Source organism: Heteronotia binoei, chromosome 1 (assembly GCF_032191835.1).
Source record: "Heteronotia binoei isolate CCM8104 ecotype False Entrance Well chromosome 1, APGP_CSIRO_Hbin_v1, whole genome shotgun sequence".
NCBI lineage: Eukaryota > Metazoa > Chordata > Lepidosauria > Squamata > Gekkonidae > Heteronotia > Heteronotia binoei.
In genome coordinates this window covers 1,322,101-1,341,124 of record NC_083223.1, presented here as the reverse complement: position 1 = coordinate 1,341,124, position 19,024 = coordinate 1,322,101, and the positions used below count along the sequence as shown (strand labels likewise).

Here is a 19,024-nt window from a genome sequence, read left to right as displayed (position 1 = left end):
CCTCACAGGGTGTCTGTTGTGGGGGAGGAAGGTAAAGGAGATTGTGAGCTGCTCTGAGACTCTTTGGAGTGGAGGGCAGGATATAAATCCAATATCTTCATCTACTTCACAGGGTGTCTGTTGTGGGGGAGGAAGGGAAAGGATATTGTGAGCCGCTCTGAGACTCTTCAGAGTGGAGGGCGGGATATAAATCCAATATCTTCATCTGCTTCTAAGGTTGTTCTACCATTTTCCTATTTGTTTTATGGATTTATGCAGAATGGTTTAGGAGCCAAATAAGGAGCTATCCATGGTCTGACCAGATCTTGGAACTGTGGTCTCCAGGAAGCATCTAATATCCACAAGGATGCTACTCCAAGGGTTACCAATTCTGGTTTGGGGAACTCTTGGAGCTCTGGGAGCAGACCCAGGGGGGTGCAGGGTTTGCGGAGGGGAGGGACTCCAAAGGGATATATTTCCACAGAGAACACCTTCCATAGCAGCCCCTCTCTCCAGGGGAACTGATCTCTGCCATGTAAAGATCAGCCATAGTTCTGGGTGGTCTCTAGGTCCTACCTGGAGGTTGGTTACTCTGCTTGGAGGGCAGCAGTCATAAGAGGCCAGGAAAGGATGAATAGTCCACCCCCCTGCCTGCCACTTCTTCCCCACAGCCCTCTTCGCCTAAGAATAGTACTTATTTTTTCCTTTCCTTTTCTGCATGGGTCTCTGACCATATTAAACTTGACTTGAGTTGAATAGCATAATGCAGGGCTTTTTTGTAGCAGGAGCTCCTTTGCATATTGGGCCATGCCTCCCTGATGTAGCCAATCCTCTAAGAGCTTACAGGGCTCTTTGTACAGGGCCTACTGTTAGCTCCAGAAGGATTGGCTACCCCAGGGATGTGTGGTCTAATATGCAAAGGAGTTCCTGCTATAAAGAAAGACCTTTTTAGTAACCTATCTGGAACTGTGGCTCCATGGCGCAGAGTGGTAAAGCAGCGGTACTGCAGTTCTGTGATCTGAACTCTCTGCTCACGACCTGAGTTCGATCCTAGCGAAAGCTGGTTCAGGTAGCCGGCCCAAGGTTGACTCAGCCTTCCATCCTTCCGAGGTCAGTCAAATGAGTACCCAGCTTGCTGGGGGGGGGGGGGAAGTGTAGATGACTGGGGAAGGCAATGGCAAACCACCTCATAAAAAGTCTGCCGTTAAAATGTCATGAAAGCAAAGTCACCCAAGAGTCGGAAATGACCGGTGCTTTCACAGGGGAACTTTCCTTTCCTGAACTGTAAAAAAACTGATGCTCTGGATCTTGGTGAGATGTGCCTTGTCATGGTTAGAGCTTAGAGAAAGTCTGGAAGGCAAAGACGGGATCTGAATTTCCGAATACCTAATTTAAAGCTCTTATGCAGTAAAAATAGAAATTCCCTGCACATCTAAGAATCTACATTGACCAGCCGATGTTCGCCGATTCTCCTTGATGATTTTAAGGTGCTCCTTCTTTCTTTTTGCTTCACAGGAGTCTGAACCTGCACACTCCATGAAATTGACTTAAGGAAAAGGAAATTGCCTCTGTGGGCTTTATACACACACACACACACACACACACATCGTTAGACGTTTGGTTCTTCTGCTGATGTTTCGTTTGCTATAAATATATTTGGATAAGGCCAGTTATATTTTTGAGTAACTTTTATTTGTATTAGCTTTCAGAAGCACAATTGAGTCTAATTTATACATGGAAGCGTTGCTTTGTATCTCTGCCACACAAAAAGCCCCGGTGTCACAACTTTTTCCTCAAATGTCACTTGCATTTTTCAAAAAAAAAAAAAAACCCACCAGATTTGGTGACAATGACGGAAATTGGAGTAACCCCTCATCCCCTATGACCAGAGACGCATACGGTTAAAAAACATGGTGATTTTTTTCCAAATTCCACTCCCAGCAATCATTGCCTCGTCTTAATTTTCAGTGGGTGCCGTCTGGGGCTTTGGATGTTGGCTCTCAAGGGAATACAGATCTCAGACTAAGCAAGACTGATTTCAGTGGGTTTGATCCCTGTGTAAACGTGAATAAGATGGGGGATACAGGGTACTGTGGTTGCGGTTAAAGGACAGGGTTGCCTTGCCGCAGAGTCTCCTTTGCTGTCCTCTTTACAAGGAATTAAGATTGAAATATGAGCCTCCCCCCTTAAAGGAATTTCTCTTAACTAACAGCAACAGGAATGTTCTTGACACAAAGGGCTTGCTTTGCTGCAGCAAGTCTGTGGCTGAAATGAAATCCATAGCTGTTCACAGGGGGAGAGGGTTAACCATGATAAGTGATTCCCCTCTGTTCTGACTTTAGTTTTATTTTCCTTATGAGCTATGGCTACAACATATAATGGTTTTACTTATCTGCAAGATGTGCTGCTATTGGCATTGAAAATGGACGGGGCTGTTTCTCACAAAGACGAATATGCTGCTACGATTTATACAGATGACAATAACTCCTCGTGAAGGATATAGATATTTATCTTTGTGCTTCTGTAAAATGCCCTGTCAAGGAGAGCATCGTGGCTATTCTGTCCTAGCACAGGAGGACAGCTGGACCTTCTCACAGTGGAGAAATTTAAAGAACTGGAAGTTCCACATCATGAGAAGTCCTTGTGATACTCCTATGCAATGTAGTTGAGCGCCAGTTTGATGTGGTGGTTAAGTGCGCAGACTCTGGGAGAACTGAGTTTGATTCCCCACTCCTTCACATGTATCTGCTGGAGTGACCCTGGGTCAGTCACAATTCTTGAAATAACTGCTCTCTCAAAAGCAGTTTCTATCAGAGCTCTCTCAGCTCCACCTACCTCACAGGGCATCTATTGTGGGGAGAGGAGAGCTAAAACTCCATAAGCCCTCCCCCCCAAGCACCAAGAATACAAAGCATCACTGCCCGAGATATAAGAACATAAGAGAAGCCATGTTGGATCAGGCCAGTGGTCCATCCAGTCCAACACTCTGTGTCACACAAGAACATAAGAGAAGCCATGTTGGACAGGCCAGTGGTCCATCCAGTCCAACACTCTGTGTCACACAAGAACATAAGAGAAGCCATGTTGGATCAGGCCAGTGGTCCATCCAGTCCAACACTCTGTGTCACATAAGAACATAAGAGAAGCCATGTTGTATCAGGCCAGTGGCCCATCCAGTCCAACACTTTGTGTCACATAAGAACATAAGAGAAGCCCTGTTGGATCAGGCCAATGGCCCCTCCAGTCCAACACTCTGTCACATAAGAACATAAGAGAAGCCCTGTTGGATCAGGCCAATGGTCCATCTAGTCCAACACTCTGTGTCACATAAGAACATAAGAGAAGCCCTGTTGGAGCAGGCCAGTGGCCCCTCCAGTCCAACACTCTGTGTCACATAAGAACATAAGAGAAGCCCTGTTGGATCAGGCCAATGGCCCCTCCAGTCCAACACTCTGTCACATAAGAACATAAGAGAAGCCCTGTTGGATCAGGCCAATGGTCCATCTAGTCCAACACTCTGTGTCACATAAGAACATAAGAGAAGCCATGTTGGATCAGGCCAATGGCCCATCCAGTCCAACACTCCGTGTCACATAAGAACGTAAGAGAAGCCATGTTGGATCAGGCCAGTGGCCCATCCAGTCCAACACTCTGTGTCATACAGTGGCCAAAACCTTGGTGCTGTCGGGAGGTCCACCAGCAGGGCTAGAATTCCAAAAGCCCTCCCACTCTTGCCCCCTAAGCATTGGGAACACAGAGCATCACTGCCCCAGACAGAATGTTCCCTCTATATCTTGTGGCTAAGAGCCACTGGTGGACCTCTGGTCCAGATATTTATCCAATCCCCTCTTGAAACTGTTTATGCTTGTAGCTGCCACCACTTCCTGCAGCAGTGAATTCCACATGGTGGTGCTCTGAGAGTGTGAAGCAAAGAGGAGCCATTTGGTTGAGCTGTGAAACCCATTTCCTGCTACTGCCCCCCCTCTCAGAGGAGAACATGAAAAAGGTAGGAAGAACCTGAAAGCAGGGGTGTAATCCTAGCAGGAACTCCTTTGCATATTAGGCCACACCCCTCTGATGTAGCTAATCCCCCAAGAGTTTACAAGGCTCTTTTTTGTAAGCTCTTGGAGGATTGGCTACATCAGGGGTGTGGGGCCTAATATGCAAAAGAACTCCTGCTAAAATTCCACCCCTGTAGCCAATCCTCCAAGAGCTTACAGGGCTCTTCGTGCAGGGCCTACTGGAAGCTCCAGGAGGATTGGCTACATCAGGGGTGTGTGGCCTAATATGCAAAGGAGCTCCTGCTAAAATCCCACCCCTGTAGCCAATCCTCCAAGAGCTTACAGGGCTCTTCTTACAGGGCCTACTGGAAGCTCCAGGAGGATTGGCTACATCAGGGGGTGTGGCCTAATATGCCAAGGAGCTCCTGCTAGAATTCCACCCCTGTAGCCAATCCTCCAAGAGCTTACAGGGCTCTTCGTACAGGGCCTACTGGAAGCTCCAGGAGGATTGGCTACATCAGGGGGTGTGGCCTAATATGCAAAGGAACTCCTGCTAAAATTCCACCCCTGTAGCCAATCCTTCAAGAGCTTACAGGGCTCTTCGTACAGGGCCTACTGGAAGCTCCAGGAGGATTGGCTACATCAGGGGTGTGTGGCCTAATATGCAAAAGAACTCCTGCTAAAATTCCACCTCTGTCTGAACATACAGGTATTTGGGCATGCAGATATTGGAGAGACTGGTCCTCAAGAAACTCCCTTTCCAAAAGATTGTTTTTCATTTGGTAGTAACATTGAAGCTTTTCTAGGGTCCCTCAACCATTTTCAGCCCTCAGGTGATGCGTGCAATAACAAAAATGGCTGCCGCAGGAGGCGGAGCCAACCACAAAACATCAGGGAGTCAAGTTATGCGCAGTTCTCAAAGGAACTCTTCTGCAGTTCAGGCAGAAGCTCTTTGCGACAGGAAGCCTTTTGAAATGAATGTGTTGTTCCAAAAGGTCCTGTTGCGTAGACACAGTTTACCTTCAGCCGCACAGTAGAGATCCTTGTGTCGTGGTGGTGTCCGCAGTCAAAGCGACGTTTTGCAGAGCCAATGAGATGTCCAAAGGCCAATTTGAAGCCCTGACTGGGCGCTATCTGGAGTGTGCCAGCAGGGGTCGTTTTGTAGAAAAATAGGTGGTGGAGCTCATTAGCATAACTCATTAGCATATCCCCCCAGCCAAAAGCAACCCAATGTAAGAAAGGAGAGATCCAGCCAGCCCAAGCAGGCCTCTCTCACCTGGGGCTCTCCTGGCAAAAGGCCAGCAAGCCACCCGCCACCCAAAATCACCTCAGAAGTGGAGAAAGGGTGGTGTGGGCTTCTCCAGGAGTAAATGAGGGCTGCTGAGGGTGTGGCAAAGCCCCTGGTGGCTGGCTGGCTGCCCGCTCTCCTCATCCAGGGATTGTTATGCAGCTGCACCTCCTATTCAATGGACAAGGTAGGTAGGTGGAGAGGAAGAGGGGGAACCGTCAGAAAGGTTCAGGAGCTGCACTCTTGTGAGCTCCTGCTGCATCTGAGGCCTGGGTGCCAGCAAAGGTGTTGGCAAGAGACCACGGCGTCCATAGGCCCTACGTTGCAGAGCCCTGATCCACAGCTGCACTGGGCATTTCATTTATTTGATAAGGAGCTGATGCCCTCCCACCCAAACGTCCCTTTCATTTATGTCATTATTTGCCATTGTGATCTCGGCCAGTCGATGCACCGCAAAGAGAATCACCTTACGTAATTCATTCTGTGTGTGCGGCTCTCTGACGCTGGGGGCTAATCCCGTCTAATCCTCCACATTCTTTGGAGAGCTTCAGGAAGCAGCCTCCTCGCTGGGGTGTATTTTTGGCTCAGCCTTTGCTGGAGCCTCCCTCGCCCAGCGTCCCTCCTCCCCCCACAAACACAGAAAAAGCCCAGGACTCTTTGTCTCTGCCTGGAAGGAGACGGACCAGATTAGGAAACAAAGGGTGAAAGGTCAGGGCCAAACACACAGTCCTGAAGGGCTAAACCAATGCAGTGCTGACCTTGCTTCTTGAGTTCCAGCTTTCTCCCAGGGCCCAGCTTTCTCCCAGAGGAAGGTAAATATGGGGATGCCAACCTCCAGGTGGGAGCTGGGGATCCCCTGGAATTACAGTTTGGTGTAGTGGTTAAATGTGCAGACTCTTATCTGGAAGAACCGGGTTTGATTCCCCACTCCTCCACTTGCAGCTGCTGGAATGGGCTTGGGTCAGCCAGAGCTCTCTTATCTGGGAGAACCGGGTTTGATTCCCCACTCCTCCACTTTCACCTGCTGGAATGGCCTTGGGTCAGCCAGAGCTCTCTTATCTGGGAGAACCGGGTTTGATTCCCCACTCCTCCACCTGCAGCTGCTGGAATGGCCTTGGGTCAGCCAGAGCTCTCTTATCTGGGAGAACTGGGTTTGATTCCCCACTCCTCCACTTGCAGCTGCTGGAATGGCCTTGGGTCAGCCATAGTGGTTAAGTGTGCAGACTCTTATCTGGGAGAACCGGGTTTGATTCCCCACTCCTCCACTTGCAGCTGCTGGAATGGCCTTGCAGGAGTTGTCCTTGAAAGGGCAGCTGCTGTGAGAGCCCTCTCAGCTCCACCTACCTCACAGGGTGTCTGTTGTGGGGGGAGAAGATATAGGAGATTGTAAGCCGCTCTGAGTCTCTGATTCAGAGAGAAGGGCGGGGTATAAAACTGCAGTCTTCTCTCAGCCTCACCTTCCTCACAGAGTGTCTGTTGTGGGGGAAGGAGATATAGGAGATTGTGAGCCGCTCTGAGTCTCTGATTCAGAGAGAAGGGCGGGGTATAAATCTGCAGTCTTCTTCTTCTTCTCTCAGCCCCACCCACCTCACAGGGTGTCTGTTGTGGGGGAAGAAGATATAGGAGATTGTGAGCCGCTCTGAGTCTCCGATTCAGAGAGAAGGGCGGGGTATAAATCTGCAGTCTTCTCCTAGAATTACAGCTCATCTCCATTCTACAGAGATCAGCTTCCTGGGAGAAAACGGATGCTTTGGAAGGTGGAATCACTGGCATTGAGGTCCCACTGAGGTCCCAGGCACCATCCCTGAATCTCCAGGAGTCTTCCCCATCTGGAATTGCCAACTCACACCCCTTACACATTTTCTGCTAGCAGCCAGGGTGCATGTCTGTATAATATACAAGTGTGCAAGGAAGTCTTTTTTTGAGAGAGAGAGATCTGGAAGGGCGGGGCGGTGGGGGGAGGCTTTTCCTCATCAACAAAGAGATTTGTAACCAAAGTGGGCTTCTAATCCTGGTGGCTTCAGAGGTTCTTCTGCAAATGAGGACTCTTGTAAGGCAGCATTAATCAATGCGACTGAGACAGGGACTGTTTCTAACCTGGCCACCTCCCATCCGTTTCCCCCTGCCCCAATTCTGTCTACAGCTTGGTTTTTCAGAATCCTACGGGCCGTGGAATGAGGGAATCTTGGGTGAGTGCCCATGGAGTATCACCTCTAAGTAGCATTTTGTTGTAGGTTTTGTAACATTGAGAGAGCCAGTGTGTTGTAGTGATGTTGGGCTAACACCAGGGAGACTTGGGTTCGAATCCCCACTCTGCTTCTTGGGTGTCTCACCATGCCAGTCTGTTTGTCTCCATCTCCTCTGCCTCACACATGGTCCTGAGGATTAAATGGGGGTGGGAAGACCCTGCTGTGCAGCTCAGACCGGCTTGGGGGAAGGAAGGACAAGAGATTGTTATTAAAAAAAAAAACAAAGAGCGGTTCAATCGGAGGTATCAGCGGAATGACGAACTGTTTATCCCTCAAGGAGACGGCGGCCACTTCCATTCCCTTGCCATTTTCTTTTAAACAATCACCAGTCTCCCCTCTCAGGGCCAGGGGATGACAAATTGGCCTCAACTTGCAGACAGAACTTTTCCTTCAGCGGAGCAAAACGTTGGCTGCTGTGGCTGCGTTCAAACAGGAAACGGTGTCATTGAAACAGCAGCGGATTGGTGGGAAACTCGACCAGAGTTTCTTCACAGATCTTTGTTAACCTGCCTTTCCTGCCTTCTTGTGGAAGAACCCACAGGGACTGTTCTGGACTCTCTTGTATTTCCAGGCGGAGGACAAATCTGTCAAGACTCATATCTTGCCATGAATGTGTGACTAACGCTTTGCCTTGCACATGTAACTCAAACTCTATTTTCACTGTAACATATATGTACCATTCTGCCCTGGACATAGGAACATAAGAGAAGCCATGATGGATCAGGCCAATGGCCTATCCAGTCCAGCACTCTGTGTCACACAGCGGCCAAAAAAACCAGGTGCCATCAGGAGGTCCGTCAGTGGGGCCAGGACATTAGAAGCCCTTCCACTGTGCCCCCCCCCCCAGCACCAAGAATACAGAGCATCACTGCCCCAGACAAAGAGTTCCAACAATAAGCTGTGGCTAAGAGCCACTGATGGAAATAAGAACATAAGAGAAGTCATGTTGGATCAGGCCAATGGCCCATCCAGTCCAACACTCTGTGTCACACAGTGGCCAATATGTGTGCGCACACACACACACACACACATATGTATACACACACACACTGTGGCTAATAGCCACTGATGGACCTCTGCTCCATATTTTTTATCCAATCCCCTCTTAAAGCTGTCTATGCTTGTAGCCGCCACCACCTCCTGTGACAGTGAATTGCACGTGTTAATCACCCTTTGAGTGAAGAAGGACTTCCTTTTATCCGTTCTAACCCAACTGCTCAAAGAAGCAGAAAGGAAGAGGGAGACCAACAACCCACAGCTGAGAGCAAAGACATGGTTTGGCTTCTGACAACAAACGGGCTTCTCAGAAAGTGTGCATTCCTTCCTCCCTCTTTCATGAAGGCCATGTGTTATCTGTTGCACCAGCGCTTCCCAGGTTCTGTTTTTAGCGCGCTGCTCCAGGAGGGGTTTCTTTCTCCTCCTGAGTAAAAATACTTTGGGGTCAGTTCTTCCAAGGAGCATCTTGGCTGTTAACAGTCTCAATAAAGGACTTTATTTGAGTTACATCCTAGAGGTGTGCCTTATGAAAACTGTGCAGTACTTGACAAAATCCTTGCTACATATCCAGCCCACTTGCTCTTAGTCAGCTGCTATAAGGAAAGGAAAGGTCCCCTGTGCAAGCACCAGTCGTTTCTGACTCTGGGGTGACGTTGCTTTCACAACGTTTTCATGGCAGACTTTTTACGGGATGGTTTGCCATTGCCTTCCCCAGTCATCTACGCTTTCCCCCCAGCAAGCTGGAGACTCATTTTACTGACCTCGGAAGGATGGAAGGCTGAGTCAACCTTGGGCCGGCTACCTGAACCAGCTTCCGCTGGGATAGAACTCAGGTCGTGAGCAGAGAGTTCAGATCACAGTACTGCTGCTTTACCACTCTGCGCCATGGGGCCCATAGCTGCTGTAAACAGGCGGTAAATTTCCAAGGAGAAATTTCAGGGGAAACCAAACCATCTCTTCTTTGCTCTTGGCTGTGGATTGTTAGTCTCCCTCTCCCTTTCTGCTTCTGTTGAGCTGCTTCACTCGGTTCCTGTACTTGTTAACTGTGAAATAGTCATTTTTACAGCAGCTCTCACCCCACCCCTTTCCACTTGCTTATTATCTCCCCACTCCCTTTTCCTGTCCAGCCCTTTCAATGCATCCTGAGAGCCAGCTTGGGGCAGGGGTTCAGAGCAGCGGCCTCTCATCAAGAGATCTGGGTTTGATTCCCCACTCCCCCTCTGCATGCAGCCAGCGGAGTGACCTTTGGCCAGTCATGGTTCTCTCAGAACTTTCTCAGCCCCACCTACTTCGCAGGGTTGTCAAACATGCCCCCAGAGGGGTCCTATCAGGCCCGCGAGCAAATCCAAAGTCGGTTTGCAACTTACAGACACACACCTGAATGACACCTGAACGGCAGACTCAAGATTTCAGCAGCGCAGACATTGTCTCTAGATTTGGATGCAATAATTCGGAGCGAGAAGTGTCACTTATCAGAAACTGTTAAATAAAACATTGCAAGAGTGCTCGTGTTTTATTTTAAGCATGTTTTGTTTTTTTTAAGTTTCTAGAAAATCTTTAATTGTGTTTGTCTGTGTCCGTCACCTGGCATTACATTTTATGGCACACGCAGCCCGGCAAGACAAGGTCTCATTTATGACAATAACAAATAAGTTCGACACACCTGTCACAGGTGTCTGTTCTGGGGAAAGGAAGGGCAGGAGACTCTGAGTCTCACATCTTTTATAGCTCCCCCACTGGCCCTATCATTTGTTTGCCTGTTAAATGGCTCTGAAATTTGCGCTACACTTCTTGGTCAGCTCTGGGGCAGACAGAAGGAGTTGGGATCAGTTGTTCTTTTAACACACGCACACACACATGCATATTTTGAAACAGAGGAGTTAGCTGTGTTAGTCTGTTGCTGCAAGGCGCTGTCCAGTAGCACCTTAAAGACTAACAGATTTTGTTGTAGCAGAAGCCTTCGAAAAACAAAGCTTTCTTCAACAGATGCAAAGATGCATATTTCGAAAAGCAAAAAAGAGGACATATCTCCCAACTGACTACTTCACACAGGTGATCACTGTGACGAATCTAATTTTAAATACCACAACTGTGATGACTGCTTCTTACTAGGAATACCCCCTCACCTTCCAGCCCCAGAGAGGAGGCGGCTGAGAGGTGATAGGATCACCATCTTCAAGTACTCGAAGGGCTGTCCTAAAGAGGAGGGTGCGGAATTGTTTTCAGTGCTCTCTCAAACACCTCCAACTCCTTGGACTAAATCTACTGGCCCTTTGGGCTTTTGTTATGATGCTCCTTGAGAATACATAGAGAGCCAGTTTGGTGTAATGCTTAAGTGCGCAGACGCTTATCTTGGAGAACCGGGTTTGATTCCCCACTCCTCCACTTGCAGCTGCTGAGATGCCCTTGGGTCAGCCATAGCTCTTGCAAGAGTTGACCTTGAAAGGGCAGCTTCTGGGAGAGCTCTCTCAGCCCAACCCACCTCACAGGGTGTCTGTTGACGGGGAGGAAGTGAAAGGAGATTATAAGCTGCTCTGAGACTCTGTCCTTGAAAGGGCAGCTTCTGGGAGAGCTCTCTCAGCCCCACCCACCTCACAGGGTGTCTGTTGAGGGGGAGGAAGGGAAAGGAGATTGTAGGCCACTCTGAAACTCTGAGATTCAGAGTATAGGATGGGATAAAAATCCAATATCTTCTTCAATATCTTCTTCTATGTTGATACTGCTCAACTGGTCTGAACGCTTTGGAGTTGAGTGGGAAGGCTTGTTCCTGAGTCCTGTTTTTTTCAGTCTTGAAATGTATTTCTTTAAAATTCCTCTCCTAATAAATGCCACGCAAGCTGTTCAAGTTTCTCTTTCTGGAAAACAACAGAATGCTTCCGAAAGGCAGTAATCGTCCCACACGCCTTCACATGCACTTCAAGTAAGCTGTCTCTATCACTCTTCATTTGTCTCATCATTAGTAGGAAATCAACTTCTTTAGAGCCTTAGCATGCAGGTGGGTCTAAAGAAAGAGAGAGAGGCTCCTTTAAGTAAGGACTGCTTTTACATGGAACAATGGATTGGATCCACCGGAGTGTTGCTGTGGATGGGACTCAGGATAGGCATGAAAGTGTTGATAAACTAAATTTCGAAAAACCAGAAGGAGCAGAAAGCAAAGGTTTCCAGAGCTTCCAAACAGAGTTTTGGGCACCACATTTTAAGGAGGATCTAGACAAACTGGAACAGGTCCAGAGGAGGGCAACGAAGATGGTGAGGGGTCTGGAAAGTCCTATAAGGAAAGGTTGAAGAAGCTGGGGATCTTTAGCCTGGAGAGGAGGTGGCTGAGAGGTGATAGGATCACCATCTTCAAGTACTTGAAGGGCTGTCATAGAGAGGAGGGTGTAGAATTGTTTTCTGTGGCCCCAGAAGGTAGGACCAGAACCAATGGGTTGAAATTAAATCAAAAGAGTTTCTGGCTCAACTTTAGGAAGAACTTCCTGACCGTTAGAGCGGTTCCTCAGTGGAACAGGCTTCCTCGGGAGGTGGTGGGCTCTCGTTCCTTGGAGGTTTTTAAACAGAGGCTAGATGGCCATCTGACAGCAATGAAGATCCTGTGAATTTAGGGGGAGGTGTTTGTGAGTTTCCTGCATTGTGCAGGGGCTTGTACTAGATGACCCTGGAGGTCCCTTCCAACTCTATGATTTCTCGGGAGGTGGTGGGCTTTCCTTCCTTGAGGTTTTTCAACAGAGGCTATACGGCCATCTGACAGCAATGCAGATCCTGTGAATTTAGGGGGAGGAGTTTGTGAGTTTCCTGCATTGTGCAGGGGGTTGGACTAGATGACCCTAGAGGTCCCTTCCAACTCTGTGATTCTATGAACTTCCTGACCGTTAGAAGGGTTCCTCAGTAGAGCAGGCTTCCTTGGGAGGTGGTGGGCTCTCCTTCCTTGGAGGTTTTTCAACAGAGGCTAGATGGCCATCTGACAGCAATGAAGATCCTGTGAATTTAGGGGGAGGTGTTTGTGAGTTTCCTACATTGTGCAGGGGGTTGGACTAGATGACCCTGGAGGTCCCTTCCAACTCTATGATTCTATGATTTCTCAGGAGGTGGTGGGCTTTCCTTCTTTGAGGTTTTTCAACAGAGGCTATACGGCCATCTGACAGCAATGCAGATCCTGTGAATTTAGGGGGAGGAGTTTGTGAGTTTCCTGCATTGTGCAGGGGGTTGGACTAGATGACCCTAGAGGTCCCTTCCAACTCTGTGATTCTATGAACTTCGTTAGAAGGGTTCCTCAGTAGAGCAGGCTTCCTTGGGAGGTGGTGGGCTCTCCTTCCTTGGAGGTTTTTCAACAGAGGCTAGATGGCCATCTGACAGCAATGAAGATCCTGTGAATTTAGGGGGAGATATTGTGAATTTCCTGCATTGTGCAGGGGGTTGGACCTGGTGACCCTGAGGTTCCTTTCCAACTCTGTGAAGTCTATGAGCCTGTGATAACGGGGAGGGCAGGATATAAATCTAATACATACATAGATAAATGATTCTATGAATCTAATGAGGTTTTAACTGCTCTGTGACTCCAAGTGAAGGGCAAGGTATCCAACCTCCTCCTCTTCCTCCCCTCCCCCTCCTCTTTCTCCTCTTCTTCTTCTTCACCACTAAGCCAGAGTTCAACTAGCAAGTGCTTTAGCCTCTCTAGTAAGTCTTTCTTTGTTCCTCTTCCATCTCCAGGCCTCACAACTTGGCTGTTGCTGTAGATGACCATTTAATTTATCCAGAGGCGATGACAGGGGGTGAGAGGCTTTGTGGTCTCTTCTTCAGTTCACCGCAGTCTGTGCGTCACTTCCCTTCCACGGACTTTGGGCTGGGTCAGAGGGCCACACTGTGAGAAGTCAACAATCATTTCCCCCTCTTTTCTCTACAGGTCAGTTTAATACATTCTAGAAGCCCTGTGGGGTGGGATCCACTCCTTTCCTCTTCGTTTAGTGATATTACAGAGCAGTTTTGTATACTGAATGGCAAAAAAAGAAATCCTTCCTCAGTTGTGGCTCATATTAGGGCTAAAGCAGATATGACCAGAGGATGGGGAATGGTGTGGGATAGCCTGACCTCATCAAATCTTGGAAACTAGGCAGGGTAATCCTTGAATGGGAGACCACCAAGGGAGACTCTCCAGGGGAAGGCAACGACAACCACCTCTGCATCATCCTTGAACATATATATGAACATATGAAGCTGCTTTCTACTGAATCAAACCCCCCTCGGTCCGTCAAAGTCAGTATTGTCTACTCAGACGGGCAGCCGCTCTCCAGGGTCTCAGGCTGAGGTCTTTCCCATCACCTGCTACTTGGGTCATTCAACTGGAGATGCCTGGGATTGAACCTGGGACCTCCTGCTTACCAAGCAGATGCTCTACCCCTGAGCCACCGTCCCTCCCTTGAAAACCCTGACGGCTCACCATGAGTGTCACCTCTGACTTGACTTACCAGCACAGCTGTGACTAGAGAGGTATGTGGAGGGACTCCCAGTGGCTTTTAAAGAGCATTTTTGTTATGATGGAAGAGAAAAGGAGTTTTAGAGAGACGATTTTGGGGGGAAGGCAAGACAGCTGTCTCAAAACTGTCGCTCCAATCAAATCTGGAACCTCCTATTAAATTAACAAGCATGTTTAGAACTCTCCCCTTATCCCTGTTTGTCCTTGTAGGGTGAGCATACAAACGTTAAACCAGGCATTAGAATGAGGCTTTGGGGTTTCTCACCCCTGATACAGAGCACTGGAGGATCTTCTCCAGACAAGATTTACTTGGGGGTGGAATTCCAGCAGGAGCTCCTTTGCATATTAGGCCACACACCCCTAATGTAGCCAATCCTCCAAGAACTTACAAGACTCTTTTTTGTAAGCTCTTGGAGGATTGGCTACATCAGGGGTGTGTGGCCTAATATGCAAAGGAGCTCCTGCTAGAATTCCACCCCTGCTTGAAGCCTACGGGGATGACAATTCCTTCTGGATTCTCTGTCCTGCCCCACAAGGTTTAAATTGGGAATTTATTTTTAGGGGGAACATTTTACTGCCACCCACCCTCTTGCTCAGTTCACTGGTGGGCTGTTATTGTCTTGTACCCTTTATTGACTTTGCCAGATCAGTGTATTTAAGACAACAATAGAAATATGCTTTCAGTGACGGAATCCCAGATCCTGAAATGATGGATGTTTTCATTTAGGATGGCCACATTTCTGTGTGAGAATCTGCACGGACCGTCTTTTCTTTTGGTGGGTGGGGAAATAACCAGGCGTAAGGGACCAAACAGTCAATGAATGGATTAAAAGAAAGTCATCGAAAGTCTGAGGTCTATACTTTTTAATATTTTTAAACTAGCTACAAAATGTCAATCACGTCACAAACTGACAGAGACAGAAGGAATTTCATATTACATGCGGCAACTATACTTAATCTCACAATTTAATCTAGAATTTCATTCATGTAAGGTTATTTTTTTCTGTTTTTTGTTTAAATTAATAACTCAGCTACTAAACATCGCAGTGATTTTGGTGTGCATAGCTCTAGGTAAGCAACAGGTAACTCTACCGATAACAAACCACATTGGGAAAGAGAGAGAAAGAGAGAGAGAGAGAAGCTAGAAAGATAGAGAGAACCTTATAAAAATTACATTTCTCTGCAACATTTCATACGATAGCCATTCCCCCCGAGAAAAGACGGTCTTTGAAAGCGGCAGACAAACTCTATATATATATTACACCTATTTCTTATTTGTTGTTGCTCTTTAATTGTGTGTGTGTGTGTGTGTGTGTCTGTGTGTATGCATGTGTTGTCATGGTTGTCCTTGACAAAGTTTCAGCCAAATGCTTAATTTGCTGGCAATGGTTCAATAGCGGTTGCCAAACCCATCTCTGTTTGAAACCAAAATTAGGAAAAGAAGAAAAACAAGGAGCAGGAAAACGATAAGAAGTGAACATGGCTCATAACTATATATATTTATATATATATAATATATATATAATATATATATATATTGACAAGAAGAAATAAAGTGGCATTACTGCAAACTTGCTGGTATAACATGTCCAATACAGAGCATGCGCATTCGGAGTACTTTTCTTTCGTCGTCGTTGATGGAAAGGTCTCACTTAAGTTAAGGAGTCTAAAAAGTCTATTTTCTCATGCAATAAATGCATAAATCACATCACTTGTAAATTTTTTTTTGTTTTGTTTTAGTGCAATGCTTGTTATAAGTTATATAATTCCACATCGTCTAATCATGAACTCATAACAACGGATGACAGCGATGGAGAGGAACCGAGAGAACACCAAATCCTTAAGTGCTTTTTTAAACAACGTGACACCCAAATAAAGGACTTCCGGGAGCAGCTGTGCGGAATGTTAACAGTTTTACAAGAACAATACTGTAGAGTTCAAAGTTTAACAGCACGTTAAGCATTCTTACGTTTGTTGTCATTCAGCAAAACATCATGTTGCTTTTTTATTATTATTTTAAAAAAAAAATAACCCATCAACTGAAAAGAAAAAAAAAAAAGAGGAAGGAAACCCCAGACAGACAGAAAGAAAGGAAACAGAACAAATATATCTCAACAGACAAATGTCGTCGTGAGCGATAAGCCATCCAATCACTTACTATATACAACCTTTGGAAAGAAAAGAGATCCGGAAAAAAAACCAAAATAATTTACAAGTATCATTTTTGGAAAGCTGACAACCTACACAACCTACACAGGACAACATTTACAACAGGTGGGCAGGAGGAAAGGGCTGATATGTGCCGGTGTGCAAACCTAGTTGGTAAATACCATGATGAATTAAGCAGGAGAGGGGCTGCCCTTGGGGGACAGGGGTCCAGAGAAGCCGTCCCTGGTGGGGCTTAGCCGCTGCCCAGCATCTTTGTGGCACGTTGGTTGGCCTCATCGATCCTGTTTTTGTTGGAAACAGCCTGGAAAGGGAGAAAAAGGGAGGGCAGGGAATCGTTTTCAGTCTCGGGAGACGATGTAGCAGAACCAGAGCTATCCAAACGGCAGTTCTCGGGTATTCCAGCCAGGACCGGCGCTAGAGGTTTTGGTGCCCCAGGCTGAACCCCGTCCCCCAAGGGCAAAGTGTGCACTGCCTGATGACATCACCGAAAGTGACATCATTGGGCAGGGCGCAGCTGAGTTTTGTGTTCTTTCTTCAAGAGTGGGTGGCTCGGTCTGCCCTGTACTCAGCCATCTCCTACTTCAGAGGGCGCCAGGAAGAGCATAAGGGTCGGCATGAGCAGGGACAGGGAGGGGGCCTCTGCCCCTGTGGCAAGGTGGCACCCCAGGCGACCACCTACCTCTCTGACTCCCACGTGCCGGCCCTGATTCCAGCTACTGCCAACACCCAGTGCCAGAAGCCGGGTCTCGTTGGCAGAACACCACCAATGAATGAGGAATCAGAAGCATTTTTGTTTTGCTTTTATCTGGCTGAATTTCCTTCTGCTCGCTACAGTCTATTTCTTGCCCCCTCCTGTATAGATGCTCAGCAGCACAAGTGGCCATTAAAACAGTGCCCAAGAAGGGATTCTAATGGGCATCTCTGGCAAAGAAATCGCCACTGTTAGGATCATGCACTCAGGGGTGGAATTCTAGCAGGAGCTCCTTTGCATATCAAGCCACACCCCCTGATGTAGCCCATCCTCCAAGTGCTTGCAAGGTTCTTTTTTGTAAGCCCTTGGAGGATTGGCTGCATCAGGGGTGTGTGGCCTAACATGCAAAGGAGCTCCTGCTAGAATCCCACCCCTGCACACGCTCATGAGGTCATTTGTTGATTGACTGACTTCATTTATGCCCTGCCTTTCTTCCTCAGTGGGAACCCAAACCAGCTTGCCACCGTCTTTGGCTCCTCCATTTTATCTTCACAACATCCCTGTAAGGTAGGCTAGGCTGACCACGTGTGAGTGTCCCCGGTCACCAAGCAAGCTCCCATGGCGGAGTGGGGATTGTGGAACGTGATTGTTAGTGCTCTGCACTACTGTATAAACAGGAAAAGATGAAAACGAGGTGGAGGAAATGCAGAGTGTAGCGAACGATGTGGGCACTTGCTTTGGAGTTAATTGTATGGATCCTGCAAGTTATATCAGTGAGCCAGTGTGGTCCCAGTGGTTAAGCATGTTGAACTAGTATCTGGGAGCCCAAGGTTTGAATTCCCACTTCTGCCACAGAAGCCTGCTGGGTTACCTTGGGCTGGTCACATTCCCTCGGCCTAGCCTACCTCACAGGGTGGTTGTGTGCAGGAGTGGAATTCTAGCAGGAGCTCCTTTGCATATTACACCGCGCACCCCTGATGTAGCCAATCCTCAAAGAGCTTACGAGGCTCTTTTTTGTAAGCTCTAGGAGGATTGGCTACAGCAGGGGGTGTGTGGCCTTGTATGCAAAGGAGCACCTGCTAGAATTCCACCCCTGGTTGTGAGGATAAAATGGAGAGTCGGCCACTTTGAGCCCTCACTGGGGAGAGAGGCAGGGTACAAATGGATTAAATAAACCAGAAGGCAGGCGATGTGGAACAAATCACAGGACTAAGTTCGAGTCCGGTCAGGAACCTTTAAGACTGAGAAATTCAGGGTCGCCAGGTGAGGTGGGCAAGTAGGTAGGGGACTTACCAGAAGGCTTCAGGAGAGAGAACTCTGAGGTGAGTTCCAGGTGAGCTACCATCCCGTTTAAGGGGACTGCATTCCTTTTAAATGCTTTCCATCTATTGGAAATAATGGAGGATGGGGACACCTACTTTGGGGGCTCATAGAATTGGACCCCCTGGTCCAATCCTTTTGAAACTTGGAGGGTATTTTGAGGAGAGGAATACTTACATAATGGCTAAGATCTCCGATAACATCAATCAACCTGAACATCCTCTCCTACTTTCTCTGCTATCTGGCTTCCTATTTTAGGACACCTCACTTCACAAGAATCTATTCCTAATATAATTCATGAGCTCTCTTTATTATAGAATTTCATCTCATCTCTGCGGTTAGCACTTGCAACATGACTTCCTTTAGTTCACAAGTTCAACTATACGATATATGTACATTTTCATATGAAGGCTAAAACTTTATAATCGATTTTAATGTGTAAACTATTTGGCTTATTATGTTACATATTTGGTGCATGATCCTACTGCATAATATGTATGACCTTTGTATTTGATGATTTAAATGCAATAAAATATATTTGGAAAAAAAATGCTTTCAATCTATTGGAAATAATGGAGGATGGGGACACTTTCTTTGGGGGCTCATAGAACTGGACCCCCTGGGCCAATCCTTTTGAAACTTGGGGTGGGGGTGGTTAAGGAGAGGCACCAGCAGCGATGCCAAAAATTCGGTGCCTTCAGCTTACAAAAAGCAACCCTTGAGTCACAGCCCCAGATACAAACAGATCAATTCTCCATTATACCCTGTGGGTACTGGTCTCAATAGGTTATCATGGAGCACCCAGCTGCTGTCCCCCAACCACATTTTCTGATAGCCCTGAAGAGGGGGGAGGGACTCTAA

At 47.4% G+C, this 19,024-nt stretch overlaps 1 protein-coding gene across 2 annotated transcripts in view; it reads right to left on the bottom strand.

The window, feature by feature from the left end:
* Nucleotides 1-16,334: 16,334 nt before the first annotated feature.
* SNAP25 (synaptosome associated protein 25) overlaps nt 16,335-19,024 on the bottom strand; it is a 32,449-nt gene continuing 29,759 nt past the window's right edge. For both annotated transcript variants that reach the window (XM_060261491.1, XM_060261409.1), the window contains exon 7: nt 16,335-16,453. In XM_060261491.1, coding sequence (XP_060117474.1) covers nt 16,385-16,453 — 69 coding nt within the window. In that variant the 3' untranslated portion in view covers nt 16,335-16,384. The remainder of the gene's footprint in view (nt 16,454-19,024) is intronic.